Source organism: Sturnira hondurensis, unplaced genomic scaffold (assembly GCF_014824575.4).
Source record: "Sturnira hondurensis isolate 20B ecotype Veracruz unplaced genomic scaffold, ASM1482457v3 Scaffold0022464, whole genome shotgun sequence".
NCBI lineage: Eukaryota > Metazoa > Chordata > Mammalia > Chiroptera > Phyllostomidae > Sturnira > Sturnira hondurensis.
The window spans coordinates 1522210-1538174 of record NW_028095095.1 but is presented as its reverse complement, the minus strand read 5'-3'; the positions used below and the strand labels follow the sequence as shown (position 1 = coordinate 1538174).

Here is a 15965-nt window from a genome sequence, read left to right as displayed (position 1 = left end):
ACTTCTTAGGAGAGACGCACGCTGTTGGTCAAGCCGTTTTTACTGCACCTAAAAGCACCGTGACTGACACGGGGAGCAGCCCGGCAGTGCGTGTCCTGGAGTCCCAGTCTTCCCCTCTCCTCCTGCGGGGGCTTCTGTCTACGGTGTCAGACACGAGGAGCACATCTGCAGCTTTCCGGTTTCCGTGACCAAAGGTTTTTGAAAACATTGAGTCAGAGGGTCGCTAAGGTCCCTTCAAATGCCACCACTCTATAAACCAATTTCCAAAAAATTCTAAGAGAAATAATCAAGTTAAATACAGCTCGTCTTAATGGTAGTTTTGGACAGTGCATCACTGTAAGGAGAAAGCAGACATTAGAAGAGGTGAGCACAGTGTGGCACGCTGGCTTCAGGGAGAAGGGGGGAGGGCAGAAACGACCTCTGCGCGCCCCCAACGTGAGGAAGCAGGGACCACAGACAGCTCCTGGCGTTCCCTCCTGTTAGTTCCAGCAGGTGGCGCTGTTAGCCCCCGTTCTAACTCAAGTTTTCTCAAACAAACCACTGCAGGACAAATGTATCAAGTGACAAATTTAACAACTGACCAGGAGAGTAGACTTTGGGGCTCTGCGTTCCCCTGCAGGTGAGGTGACATTTAGGCACCCGAACTCGAAGTGTCAGTTTGAAGTAGCAGAAAAGAATGTGGCCCTTCATTGAAGAACAGGTGAAGAGTAAAGACGAGGAAAGAGAGGTACATGCAGGGAGCGTGCTGAGAGGACCAGCTACACTGTTGCAGTTTTGACAACGCTGCGTTCCTTCCATTCTAAAACGAAGTTCAAGGGTTGACAGCTTCCAAAGGGAGGCTCTGTACAAAATCTCGTTTAACCGTCCAACAACATTGGAATAGGGAGGGAGGTATTTTAGCCTCACTCTGCAGTGAGGAATGCTATGAATACATAGTCTGTTTCCCTTTTTCATGAAGGGAGGGCTAAATGCACGTTAGGAGAAAGAACAATTTACTCAGCACAGGAAGGTCACAAGACGAGGTGGGGGGGGGCTGAAAACGAGGTCACTGCGGGCATCAGAGGAACGAGGAAAAGGAGGAAGAAGCACATGTCTTCGCTCCCGTCTGAGGCCAGGTGCCCCACCTGGACTCTGGGTGCCCCGCCTTCCTGTCTAGTCCTGACAGCCTCCGGCTCTTTCCCCCTCCCTTCCACGGCAACGGTAACTTCCGAAGGCCTCCAGCCCTAACAGTCCCCACCGCCACGCAACTCTTCTTTTGACCTAACATCTCACTGCTTTGCTCCCTTTGTTGCTAACGTCCTTCAGCGCTGCTTGCACTCTGTGTCTGGGTCTGCCCTCCTCGGTCTCTCCTTGACCCCGTCGCCTGCACACAGCTTTCTGGTCACCACCTTGCGAAGCTGTGCCTGCCTCAACAGGGCCGGGCACACCCTGTTCCCTTCCCCAGCACACGGCTCACAGGTCCTCACCTCAGAGACCGCTTCCCTAAGCACTCTCCATTAAAGAGAAAACCCCTCTCTCGGCTGCTCTTCCCTCCTTTATCCTGATTTTTAAATCACCACCTGGCACAATACACACAGCTGTACCCCTGGCCTCACTAAAGCAGAAGCATTTTCTGGTTTGTTCATTTTTGCTATATTCTCAGTACCGGGAACAACGCCTGCCACGGAGAAGGCACCGAGATGTTTGTGAAGAAGTGAGCGGATGAATGAAGGAAGGAAAAGGCGCACTCTAGCCAAGGAGGCCAAACGACTGTAACAGATTCTCTAAAAAAAAAGGAGTCCATCCATTCTCCTAAGGCAACCGCTAATTCAGCACACCAGCATATGTAAGGTATGCCGCCTTGTAGCCCACAAACGCCTTGCCTAAGAACACAAAGGAACAATGCACAGGGTGGGGCGAAGGTAGGTTTGCAGTTGTTCATATGGAAAATAATGCAATAATTACTAACTGCTACAAGAATCAACACGGTGTTTGGCTCAGTGACTGTAAACCTACTTTTGCCCCTTTCTGTCCATTTTCTGAATCTAGGAACTTGATCCATCAGTTATGTCTGTTTGAAACAAACTGTGCCCAGCGTTGTTCCCGAACAGACGACATGCGAAAAACAAAAGCTTGTCCTAGGTAAACGTGGCAGTGGAGCCAGAAGCAGAATTCTCTCTCGTTTCTACACGCCACGCTATTTCCTTCACTCTGCTCCTAGGAACAAGGACCTCGCCTGGGTCCTAATTACTCAAATCTCAGCAACAAAGACCTTGGACCGTAATTTCCCAAATTCTGGCCTATGTGAGAAAGTGCTAAAGGAATACACTTCTGGCGCAACATGTCAAGGCTGCTCTCGCCGACACTCTGATTCTGGCAGCTGGGGTAGGGCCCTGGGGTAGGACCCTGGCCCCGGACTCTTGCCTAGGAAACACCAGGATGAACAAGTTTCATTCTAGCAAGAAGGTTGGAGGAGGCTTTTACTTCCTTGTCACCCAGAGAAGGATTTTCAAACTGTGCAGGGAAGAGTTTCACCTCTTCCAAAGGGAGGTCTGGACGTTGCCCTGGGCTTTGACAAGGTAACAGCTGAATCCTCAAAGTATCAGGTCCCACAGGAGTGCCTTTACCTGGGAGCCCTGCATCCTGGCAGAGTCTACCGTGTGACGAGGGTGGGGGCTGGCCACCCCCGACAGCCCACCAACGTGAGACAGGGTGAAGGTCTGGGTCACACAGCTCAAGCTCTGGAGGGACTGGGAACTGGGATCAGCCAAGCGGACAGGCCACCGCACCTCTGTCATGGGGCCCAAAGGAAGACATTGAACCCAGGGGCTGTGGAGCCGCCTCGCTGGCAGTCCCCGTGCATATACTGTCACATCCCTGCTGTGACTCCGTTTGGGGGGGGGGGGGAAGCCGGCGCTGGGGACTTTGCCTGGCTTCTGCCCTATGTGCACGCCTTCTCTAGTCTGATTCTCATCTGCGTTCTCTCCCTGCCAAAACTGTAACCAAGAGGAAGCCCGCAGCCTTTGATGGGTCCTGCGAGTCCTTCTGGTGGGTCACCTAAACCCAGGGTGGTGCCGGGGGCCCCTGGACTTGAGAGATGGGTCCGAGTGTGTGCAGTCTTGTGAGGCCGTGGACTAAGTTTGCAGTTGGTGTAACTCTGGGCAAAAATGGAAGGAATCACTTGGGTTTAGAAGGATGTGGATGAAGCCAGCAATGGTAAGACGGAGAGGCTTCCCCGAACGCAATCCGACTTCCCAGCCCAGCTTCACCGCCCGGACAAGGAGACGGAGTCTGTGAGATGCTACCCTCAGTTATAACTGAGCACAGAGAATTCGCTTTTCTAACTACACTGGGCCGCCTTTCACACCTGCGGGAAATAAAAAGTTAACCTGGTTTTCCTTTAGTCTGCCATTAACTGGTGAACAAAGAAGGCTTTTGGATCCAAATATACATATTTACACCGAAAACCTCGGTGTTAAACACATCTGAAAATGAACACTGGCAAAGGAAATTTATTTGAAGGCTTTTGGAAATTCTTCAAGGAAACGCCTGGAGCTTCAGAATCAGTGTTATGAGTGTTATGAGCTCATTTTAAAACCTCTGGTATCTTGATAACCTCTTGAGTATGAGAAATATTTCTCTGTATGTATGTTGGCCGTGAAGCCTCCTATTACGGTTACAAAGAACTTCACCAGCAAAGCATCTGCAGGGGAAGGAAGGGAAGGGACGTCCACCGGCCACAACACACAGAGCTGTCCCTAAACCCAGGGCCTTCCTAACTTAAGTTCTCTCTCTGCTTCTCACCCACTTTTGAGAATAGCTCCTTGAATATTAATGGACCTATACGATTTAAAAAGGAAAAAGACAGAGAAATCTTCCCAAAATGACGTGTGGCTTGAAACAGTTCCAGCGCCAGTGAGAGACGAGCCGTCGGGATTTAAAATGCCCTCCTGCTTGGGATGAGTGGAGACTCACGCGCTGGGCAGACAGCACCCAGTTTCAAAGAACCGATGGAAGTCCCAGATGGTGACTGCGAGGACACAGCATCTGTGATAAAAGGAGCTGTGGACGCTGCTTCAGAGAGACCGTGGAACTGGAGGCTGAGCACTGCTACAGAGAGGGCGGGGAGGGTGGACTGAGAGGGGATGGACGTCAAAGCAGCCTTCCTCCTGGCCACAGTCAGACTGCGTCGCAAGACAAAATGGATTTCGGAGGAGGCTGGGGTAATTCCGGGGGGTGACTTCAGGTGATGTCAGGGAGAGTGTGGCTTTGAGAGTTCAAGGAGGATGGACTTGGGACTTGGGGTCCAAGGAGGCAGTAAAGCGGATACTGAAACAGGTGGACCTGGGGAAAAAGCTGATGGGCGTTCATGCAGCCCAAGTGGAAGCTTGTAAGGAGACGCTGTACCAGTAAATTACTAAATACGACTTGGAAATGGCTGAGTGTTGGCTGGCTGTGCTGATGGGAGCACCGAGCATGGGACAAGCCCAAGACAAGGAGCTCTGCAAGGAGCGTGCCGGCCCGCGAGAGCTGACAGTGGCTACCAGGAGACAGACTGGCCAGGAGACGTCTGCATCCGGCTGCGCGGCTGAGTTCCCGCCCGGCGGGGGCCGCACCGCGGGCACTGCCCCGTCTCTGTTCTGCAGCAGACTGCCCCCTACCTAGCACATCCTTTCCGCACTGCCTTGGTGTGACTCTGGACATGCGCTTCCTGATTTAAGAAACAAAAGCAAGTGCCCAGTGAAGATTCCACATCCTACCGGTTCTGGGCACAGGACAGAACAAGAGACTGACTCAGTTAAAGCCCGGAGGCGCTTCAATGACAGGGCATCTGCGGTCTGGGCAGGGAGTGGGGAAGAGGCGAAACCCTGTCCACAGAGACTTGGATGCAGTGGGGACGCAGACAGATGTGAGAGAGGCCAGGAGAGCATGTCGCTCCACAACCCGCCTTCTCCAAGTGAGAAAGACGTCTGTGCCGGCCCCCTTCTCCTCGGGATCTCTGCAAGCCAGGCGAAACTAATCCAGACGATCTCATTAGGTTTTCTGCAGCTACAATTAGTTAACTCTGTTCATTCTCTTCTGTTTAGTAAGAATGTTAGAAACAACGAATCTTAGGCTGAATTCTGAAAAATACGGGATCTCAGATTCCAGGGGTTGAAATGTCCCAGGAGAAATACAATTAACACTAAAGAAGAGTTAATAGACCCTGAAGTCAAAATGTTTCCACCTCTGAGGAAAGACAGAAAATCACAACGTCTCCTATGGAAGTGGATACTATTTTACAGAAGTAATGACTCGTTATAAAGTTCGCGTCCTTTCCCCTTCGTTCTGATGATAATCCCTGAGAATACAACTTTCCTGAGTATACCGCGTACATATTTTGCCTCCCTAGAGACTGCACACATCAAACCGAAACCTCCCGCCCCTTTCATTTTAGGGCCGGTCTGTACAGAGTTCGAACAACCACGTTTGCTTTTCTCATGAACTGAGTAAGGGGACAGGGCTGCACCCTGGCGCCTCCTTTGAGAGCGGGGCTCAGCTTCTGGCCCACCTCCACCCTGGGGTGGCGCGGCATACCCTCCACCAGGTGAACGAATGGGCTGGCTTGGGAGCAGGCTCACCCTTCAGGGGCACCGTCCCGCTGGGCACGGCCTGTGTGGCCTTCCTGGATGAGGTCTTCTGTCTCCCCACGGGGGCCTGCCGGCTGCTTGAAGCCGTGGTGTGTGAACTAGCCTTGAATGGCCACAGCAGCCTCAAAGTGTGAGGTCTGCTATCGTGCGGCAAGACAGACTGCAAATGAGGGACAGGAAGCCAGAAGAGTGGAAGGAAAACCTGTCTTTTCACAGCTTAGCCCAACAATGAGGGACTATTGGTTAAACAGAGCTCTTGGCCATGGAGATGGGTGTTTCCCAATCTTTTAAAATCCAAGTCTGCAGCTGTTGACATAATAATCTAATGGTCGTCTCCAGATGCTGGTGCCCAGATGTGGCAGCTGATGGGGGACAGAACCAACCCCTGAATATCTCAGATGAACAGCCTCCCAGTTAATACATTTCTTTTTGGTACATGGCATTCTGTATGCCGTACAACAAAACCTAGTTTTTGTTGTCTTTTATGAATATATAATTATCATTTTCTAAACTACAATGCTCTCTTGGAGATTCTGATCTATTATTCTCTGCCCTCAGTTGAAAAGAAAATAACTGTTGTGTAGTTTCAAAAAAAATCAACATGGAAATGTGTTTCTAAAATACTGTTACTTGAAACAAGTACGGTGGAAACAGTACGTACCATGTGGTTTCACATGAGTAAAAAATGTATGTAAGGGCATAGAAAAATGCTGGTGAAGGCACACCAAAAGAACAGTATTCAACATTCTAGAGTATGGGATTATAGCTGATTTTTTTGTTTATTCTTTTTGCTTCTCTGGATTTTTAAATCATTCAAAATAAGCAATATTTGTACAATTTTAGGAAAAGTTACCATCTGATAATTTTCACTTATTTTGCAAAGGTTGACAACATTTTAAGCAACTGTGTTCTGTAATTTTAACAAGTGTTTAATTAGGGGGGCTAATCAAAATGCAAAAAAGGGGATTTCCTTTAAAGACAAAGAACGAGAGGAAATTGAAAGCCAGATCGAAACCTACCTACCTTCCTTCTTTCCTCCCTCCCTCCCTTTCTTCCTGCTTTTAAGACACCTGAGAAGATGAGAAAAGGATAGAGTGGTCAGACTTCACCACAGAATCTGTTTAAGCAGGATGTAAACCTTCTCCTATTAAAAATGGCTCAAACCAAGGGCACGCTATCTTTCACAGTAAAATCCTCACAGGAAGATGAAGGCCCAGCCTGTTCGGAGTTTAAACTCGTGTCTACAGGACTCGGGATGCAAGAGGAGCGTAAATAGCGTTACAATTACACTTGACAGACGCTGTGTTCATTACTCACAGGTCCTGGCTGCGCTTCCCCAGGGCCCCGTAGAATACTAAGTATCAGCTGCTCTCAGGAGGAGGCCCTGGCATTCCCTTCAGTTCTCCTCGGAGGAGCCCAGTCAGAGATTCGGAAAACCAAAGGGGGTCATTCGAACACTGTGCCCAGAGGCAAGTAAAATGACTCACTGCCCAGGAGGCTTTACACCCGATGGGCTTCCTTCTGTTCAACTCTCAACACAGACAGGCGCGTGGGTCACTGCTTTAAGGAAAAATGTCTTTGGTCCCTGGGCTTTCGCTCTGCTCTTCCTATTCCTCGAACGCTCCGTGGCCTGTCTCCTCTCCGCGCCTTGGCTCATGCTGTTCCCGCTCCATAAAAATCCTTCCTCTCCCTCTTCTACCTTCAAGGCAACTCACAGGCTGCCTCTTCTGGAAACCTACCCTGATGTCTTCAGGCGACGTGAAAGGTCACTACTCTCAGTTACCACGGTATCTGGCAGAGACTGCTACCTTCTCATGAGAAGTTTTTGCCTCCTTGCACAGTCACCCATGAAAGTGGTCACGCACCCAGAGCTGGGTGTCCGGGCCCCAGGCATCTGGGTGGAGCCATGTGACCAGTGCCCACCAATGGGACGAGAACTCTCCTGTTGTCTGTCTGCCGACTGGACTCGGAAAGGATCTAGGGGGAGGTGGACCCTCGACATAAACGGAGCCTCGATCTCGGATCCCCGTGTGGAATGGTTTCCCGGACCAGAGCCGCAGTCACGCAGCTCACCTTTACTCCCAAACAAAAACAGCTTCTTACTCCTAAATCTCTCATGACCTTATCACATTTTAAATTTACTTATATGCTTAAAATCAACCGAGGGGTCTCCATTGGACCACTGGAATTTTGGAGGGGTGAATTGTATTGTAATGGCCTTATTCTGGCTCCAACATCCAGCTCTGTATCAGAACACTGGTTGCCATAGTCACACTGTGCACAGGTGGTGATATGATATTCGAATGAATGGTGGAATTCTGTAATTCATGGAACTGTAAAGTTTTAGCACAAGGAGAAGGGGCTAGGGGCGTCTGGGAGCCTTCAGGTCGGTTCGTGCCCCCCTGGATGTCCCAGCCTCCTTCCCTAACCCACCCGACTGCCCCCCCGAAGGAAAGAGGGGCAGCGCTCTGCGCGAGGCAAAGCAGAGCTTCCCTGGCTGAGATGAGCTCTGCCTGCAGAGACCTGGGCAGAAGTCCTCAGGTCCTCGAGTTCCCGTTCCACATCAAAGGGACCCGGGAATCTGGAACCCAGACCGGGAGGTGACACACGCAGCTCTGCTTTTCAGCCACTTAACAAGCCAACAAACAGGCCTGGCTGGGTAGTTCAGTTGGTGGAAACACCATCCTAAGACAGCAAGGTTGCAGGTCTGATCCCCAGTCAGGGCACATGTAACAGACAACTAATGAAGGCATAAGTAAGTGAAACAATAAATCATTGTGCATCTCTCTCTCAAATCAATAAATACAGAAAAATAAAATAGCAGACAAGCAAACAAGCTCCCATGGCGAACCGTGGAGTATGAGTTTCATTTGCAACATTAGGTCTGTAGACAAACACACCCAAGTTCTGAATAGTCTCCTGTAACATAGTTTTTTGGTAAACAGTGAAGTACCTAAATGAGAAAATTTAAAAAAATGAAACGTGAATGTTACAGAGATAGAAACCAGTCTCCCCCCGCCCCCCCCCGAAGTATTGAGGAAGCATGTAGAACCCAAGTCCTACACTAGGGTTCATGTTTTTCATCTCCTAGAAGTTTCTATCTTCCTTGCTGTTAGAAATGATCTTGTAATTGAGAAAAATGTGCGTTTAAAAAGATGACTCCTTGAATTAATTTTTTGAAAATCATTTTCCCAAGGTTTCCAACTGACGTCCAGTCCGCCAACGTGCTCCGCATGGTCTGCATGCCGGTGTCCGTTGGCGCCTTGTAGACCCCGTGCTGCTGCGCCGTCTCCGGGCCTCGAGGGAGCTGGTTTGGGGCTGTTTGCAGGGGTCCTCCCCAGTCCCTCCCTCACTCCAGTCAGACCAAGCTTCACTCTCGGATTTACCGTCTCTCTTCTTTTTCTCAAAACCAGGTCTGAACTAATCGGTCCCCAGCGTCACCCTCAGTTGAACCAGTTCTCCGGCATCGGGACACCCACTGACAGATGACGACACCGACTCTGCCTCCCTGCAGCACTTGTCTCCACAAGGACGTGGAGTCCCCAGAGACCCCATGAGCTGCTGGGACGACAGGCACAGGGTCTGCAACCTGATTGTGACTCTGCATCCGAGTTGCCGCTGCCCGCACTGATCCGTGTGTTTATCACTGAGTAACGACACCACGCCTTCCTCTGCTGCTGCAGGTCGAAACCACGAATCCAGGCCCCTCGCTTGGCTCCTCCCTCCGAATGCCCGCTGTCTCCTAGCTGGCCACCGGCATGCCGATTTGGGGGGCTGGTCTTTTTGACACTGTCACAGGCCATCTTTTTGAAGAGAAAGGTTCTGTGGCCGACTACACCCAATAAATAATGCACAAAACATTACAACCAGAGAAAAGAGAACAAAAAACAACCTCAAACATTCAGCCTTTCTCCTCGGTAATGACACACAACATACAGTGTCTTCAACCACTTTAATGAGGATGCCTGTGATTTCCCAGGCAGTGCACTGAATTAACGGCCTTGTAGAAGTTTTGTTGTGTTTGGGAAAACAAAAGACTTCTGTCTTATGTGTGGTTAATGAGTCAAGGTGCAGTGAAGTAAATCCTTCGTGCCCTGGCTGGGTTGCTCCTCTGGACGGAGTGTGGTCCCGCACAGCGAAGGGCTGCGGGTTTGTGCTTAAGCAGTCAGGGCAGGTGCCCGAGCTGCGGGTTTGATACCCAGTCGGGGTGTGTGTACAGGAGGCAACCAATCACTGTTTCTCTCTCGCATCCATGTACCCCCCAACTCTCTCTTTAAAAATCAATAAAAACATATCCTCAGGAGACAATTTTTTTTTTTGCATGAGCAGGATTTCAGCAGGGGGGTGGTCTTCCCAAGATGCCTCTGGAGTGTGGAGGAAGGCAATCAGAACCGCAGCGCTCAGCGAGAGGAGGAGCTCCCGAGTGCTTCTAGAAATTTCCAGATCGGCACACATGGCTGGATCAGTAGCATCTGAGGTAACGGGCCATTTTTCGTATCAGAGCAATGCCTCCTTGTGACTCCAGGGTCCCTGTTCCATTTACTCAAATAACTGTCCCGTCAGTAAGATCCACATGTAATCTGGGTAAAGTCTGTGTAACTTTATTATTTACCAATTATTTGTATACCTTTTAATACTTAATGAAAGGCACACAGCTAATATATCCAATCCCTATAATATAGCACACATTTCATCTTTAATTTATGCCTCTAAACTTTTCTGTCCATACTGAATTCAAAAAGCTTAAATAGAAAGCTGGAGAAACTTATTAAAAGTTTCTTAAAAGTCACAATAGTGTTGCTATTCTGGTTTCAACTTTTTTTCTTTTAGGTGCAACTTTGTCCCCCGTGAACTGGAATGACCGAGTCCGAATCATTCTTCAGACCCCAAAGCTCTGATCCAAACTGAACTCAGAGCTAGACTTGCAAAGTAGCAGGAACATTAAAATTCTTCCTAAGTCTCTGTTGATAAAATAAGTTGGTTTGGAGAAGTGAGAAGGGAAAACCTGGGCGCCGACGCCTGATCTGTACTGATAACCACTCAGTACACGGAAGAGAGATAAAGCGTCCTAGGTAGCAGCCCGGAGTCAGAACGGCCGGTGGGGTAGAATCAGATGCCCCTCCTGCCCCCACAAGGGAGGCTCTGCAGTGTGAGAAGCTGCCCCGGTTCTGAACAGTGGGAGTCGAACTGCTGTCCATCGGCTCCTTCTGACTCATCGGTTTGCATACACCGCAGAGTGCCTCCCCACACCTCCCTCCAGCTCGGGCCTTACAGGAGGTTGCCAGGCCTTGCGCAAGGAAAGCTGCTCCTTAATACCGTGCCTCCAGATTAGGAGGACATGAGGCTGCAGCCCCCACGTTTTCGGGGAGATATGCCTGTGAAATGCCAATGTTTTCTGAGTCATCCTGATGTCGGAAAAAGTGCAAATTCCACCACCGTGGAAGCTTGTGCTCATGTTTCACAGCAGTTTCTGGTTGCTTTTCCTCAATGTTTCCTAGTCGGTGAGCATCCCCTTCAAAAATCTCCCACTGTGCCCTCTGAAACCTCTTTTAAATTATTAAACAAAAATAAAAATCCCGCGGTCACTGACATCAATCACTCCCTCCTCAGACCACGGCTCCCCGAACCATCGGCCCTGCAGCCGCTCTCCCCAGGGCCCTGCCCTCACCTTGGGGCCAGGAGGGCAGGGGACGCCCCCGCCCCTGACGGCACTTCCCTTCTACGGCACCCGGGCCTCATTCAACCACGACCCCCCCCCCCCCCCGTGAGACACTGTTGCCCCCACCGTTCTATTGCTGCCATCGTGGGACCTGAGGGTAGTAACATTCGGCCCACCAGCTTCCTGTCCACTCCGCCCCTTGCCGTCCCCATCAGAGGCCTCAACAGTGACATGGATGACCAGATAACCAGTTCCGTCTCCAGAGCCTTTTCAGACAGTCAAGGGTCCTGCCCGCACGGTTCCAGGCGTGCTCAACCATGACTGCTCTCTCCATTTTCCACTCTGTTCTTCGCCATTATTTCGGTCCCCAGTCCCGCAGTCTCTGTGACGGGCTTCTGCCGCCAGCCCGCCCCCGGTGTGGACTTGCGCCCACGCGTTTGCTCCCTTCCCTCAGCAGTGCTGACTCGGCGGCCACCCCAGTACGTCAGGCACTGCTCTGGCCCTGGGGGACAGGGGTGCACACTGTTCCACAGCCCCTGCCGTATCGGTGTGTGATGTGGTCACACCTGCCTGACTCGTCTGGCACTTACAAAACTCAATACTGCTAGTCATGTAATTGTCTCCTTTACTAGGTGGGGGTGCTGGGTCCTCTTGTCTTCACCTGAGGACAGGACCCCACACCTGTGGCACCGAGACTTTTTGGAAAACACGGGGCACCGACCGGTTTCCCCTCATGGCTGCAGCTGTGCTCTCGCTGACTCTGTCCTTTTCCGAACAGCCAGCAGCCTGCCTTCATGAGTGTTCACCAAACTCAGAGTCTGTGCACCGTGAACCCCTGCGGCTGCACTTACGCCCAGATGAGGAGAGGGCCCCGTGCGACGAGGACCGCACTGGACTGAACTCTGAACGGAAACCCCTGGAGGGTGTGTGGGTGGGGGGCTGCTACCAGAGAGCCTTGGAGGCCAAGTTCCACCGCATCACTCGCACTACTGTCCACGCCGCTTCATGGACTCGTGCGGACGTTCCGTTACATTATCCCTAACGAGTCTGAGTTAGCACCCACCCCACTCTCCTACGCCTTTTTCCTGATCATTTCACATGGCTCTCTATCTACTCTTAACTCTATCTCCTTGGAAAATAAACACAAAAAGAAGATTTAGCCACCCATTCTTCTCTAATTTTGTTAGAGCAATTCATGTGTCCTCCCTCCCCCCTTCCCCCTTCCTTCCTGCCTTCTTCCTTTTCATTCTCTATCATTTTAAATTAAAATACCCATTCTTCTTGCATATCCTTAGGGCAACTTATTTTCTGTCTCTTCCTNTCACACCTGCCTGACTCGTCTGGCACTTACAAAACTCAATACTGCTAGTCATGTGATTGTCTCCTTTACTAGGTGGGGGTGTTGGGTCCTCTTGTCTTCACCTGAGGACAGGACCCCACACCTGTGGCACCGAGACTTTTTGGAAAACACGGGGCACCGACCGGTTTCCCCTCATGGCTGCAGCTGTGCTCTCGCTGACTCTGTCCTTTTCCGAACAGCCAGCAGCCTGCCTTCACGAGTGTTCACCAAACTCAGAGTCTGTGCACCGTGAACCCCTGCGGCTGCACTTACGCCCAGATGAGGAGAGGGCCCCGTGCGACGAGGACCGCACTGGACTGAACTCTGAACGGAAACCCCTGGAGGGTGTGTGGGTGGGGGGCTGCTCCTGGAGAGCCTTGGAGGCCAAGTTCCACCGCATCACTCGCACTACTGTCCACGCCGCTTCACGGACTCGTGTGGACATTACATTATCCCTAATGAGTCTGAGTTAGCCCACCCCACCCCACTCTCCTACGCCTTTTTCCTGATCATTTCACATGGCTCTCTATCTACTCTTAACCCTATCTCCTTGGAAAATAAACACAAAAAGAAGATTTAGCCACCCATTCTTCTCTAATTTTGTTAGAGCAATTCATGTGTCCTCCCTCCCCCCTTCCCCCTTCCTTCCTGCCTTCTTCCTTTTCATTCTCTATCATTTTAAATTAAAATACCCATTCTTCTTGCATATCCTTAGGGCAACTTATTTTCTGTCTCTTCCTTGCAAATCACTGATTGGGCATCTCCCCGTCCGCCCGCGCCCCACAGCCATCCAAGGCTGGGGATCTGGGTCCTTCTTAACACTGTGGATTTGCCTTTCAGCGCCGTTCCTGAGCCAAGGAGCCCCTGACACTGGACTAATGGCACGGCGCCACCGGGGCCAGAGCCAGCCTGTGGGGAGGGACGGAGTGGCCACTGCGGAGCCAACCAAGGGCCTGTACTCACATTTGAGCTCGAGTTTGATGAAGTCCGTGTTCCCCAGGTTTTCCAGGAACACCCCCCGAGGGATCAGCGTCTTGANACTGATTGGGCATCTCCCCGTCCACCTGCGCCCCCACAGCCATCCAAGGCTGGGGATCTGGGTCCTTCTTAACACTGTGGATTTGCCTTTCAGCGCTGTTCCTGAGCCAAGGAGCCCCTGACACTGGACTAATGGCACGGCGCCACCGGGGCCAGAGCCAGCCTGTGGGGAGGGACGGAGTGGCCACTGCGGAGCCAACCAAGGGCCTGTACTCACATTTGAGCTCGAGTTTGATGAAGTCCGTGTTCCCCAGGTTTTCCAGGAACACCCCCCGAGGGATCAGCGTCTTGAAGTAGAAGGAGATGTCAGCACTGGTTTCCCCTTGGAAGGTCGAGAAGTGCAGGTAGGAGGAGGGGTTGGGGAAAGAGGCAGCGTTCCAATAGTTCCCTGTGGGGAGAGAAGAGAAACCCGTGGGTTGGGGACCCCTTGCTTGTGGCGATGAGGTGAAAACCACTGCTTGGGTTTTCATATTTAGGTTTCCACAGGCAACGTGCCTGCTTCCTTTCATCCTGCTGAACAACGATGCCCGGAAGGCCCACCAAAGTGATCTGTGTGCACTCACAGGAAATATTTTATTACAGGTCAAGAGCCACCGCTCCTGCCCAGGGTAGTCTGGGGACTGTGGGGAGCAGATGCCCACAGAGGAGAAAGTGGGGAGCAGCCCCTGGGGGTGCCGTGTGGTGGGTGGGGGCTGTCTGGAACTCGTGCCTGTGTGCTGGCAGCTCTGAGGGGAGCAGGACCCTACTCTGCATCTGGGCTGAACCTGGGGGGTCAGAATGAGACCCCGGTTTCTGGTGTTCTGCCCTTGCTCATCATCTGCCTTTGCCTGGGAATCACCTGTCCCAAGTGCTCAGCAACGGGGGCAGGAGGAATACAGCTGGGGAGAGCTTCTCCCCCACCCCGGACTCCAGGGGACACGCTGCCCTGTGCAGGGTGGGGAGTGCTGAGCTGAGCCCACTGTGGGCTCTCACTCAGCCTGTACCCCGAGCTTGAGGAGAAGACAGGATGCGCCCGCCCCCTCTCCCTGCTCACTGCCTGGGAGGACCAGTGTCTCTGGGGGAAGGCCGCTCACAGGACAAAATAAAAACACCACATTGGATGACGCATGGCCCACCAGGAGAACTGAGAACTGAGTATAAGACCAAGGGCTCATTCTCACACTCAAGACGCATGGCCCACCAGGAGAACTGAGAACTGAGTATAAGACCAAGGGCTCATTCTCACACTCAACTTCATCACCAGAGGAGAAATTCCTCATTCATTTATATTTATTTATGCCTGTGTGTGTGTATCCATTGATTCCAGAGAGAGAGAAAGGGAGACAGAAAGAAATAGAAACACAGACAGGTGTCCTCCCAAACATGCTCGACAGGAGTCTGAACCTGCAACCTGAACCTGTGTCCTGACGGGGAACTGAACCTGTGACCTTTCCGTTTACAGGACGGCACTCCATCCAGTGGAGCCACGCCATCCAGGGCAGAAAATCCTTTTGATTATGTATATACATTTCTGAGTACACTTACTCTCATAGCTAGAGACTAGAATACATAAGTATGCTTTAGAATGTTTACTAAAGCCTTTAACTTTAATGCTAAACCTGTATTACAGTCACCAGTTCAGGCCAAGATGGAGTTGCTCATGCTAAGCCCTATGTCAGCAAAGCAAACCCTAACTAGGTTCCTCCCAGGAAAGGAAGACTCAGGTCCATCAGTCAGCACTTGCCTGCTCGGCACGAGTGACCTGACCCACCAGGCCTTCCCTTTGGTTTATACAAGGGAGGTAACCCTGTTCTGGCCAATCAGCCAATGCCGGGCATGACTTCCTTGCTCCTGCTGACCTGGGGCTACAGAAATCTCCGCCTCATATAGCTTCTCAGAAATCATTTCTGTCTGCTAGAGGGGACACCACCCAATCTGCTGAATAGAAAGCCTACCCGGATCAGCAGACTGTCTGGGGAAGATCTGCTTTTAACACCTAAAATATGTTTGTTTTTAAACTGAATTTTGCTATAGCTTCCCTTCAAGAACACAATGTATTAACTGAATTCAGTCTGTAAGTTTTTATATACTAGGTTTTTTCCTTTTTTATGGAAATTATGCACAGATGCAATATTCAGTTCAGCCAGTATTCTTAAATAAAACTAACTTTGTGTTGGTACTGCTATGCTTAAGCTGTAATTTTAAATTAAATTTAGAATATTGCTATATTATGATACTAAAATAACCTCTTAATTAACGCTGTTTGTTGCTGTTCGTAGAGACAAGTACGTAGAATAGAGTGATGCCCAGATAAGCGCGTGGCAACCTGTCACCAGGAAGT

At 50.9% G+C, this 15965-nt stretch overlaps 1 protein-coding gene across 1 annotated transcript in view; it reads right to left on the bottom strand.

Annotated features, from left to right (window-relative positions):
* The window catches only part of CNTNAP2 (contactin associated protein 2), a 1160842-nt gene that overhangs the window by 177909 nt on the left and 966968 nt on the right, over positions 1-15965 (bottom strand). Inside the window, exon 16 of the mRNA XM_037035585.1 lies at positions 13863-14033. Coding sequence (XP_036891480.1) covers positions 13863-14033 — 171 coding nt within the window. The remainder of the gene's footprint in view (positions 1-13862; positions 14034-15965) is intronic.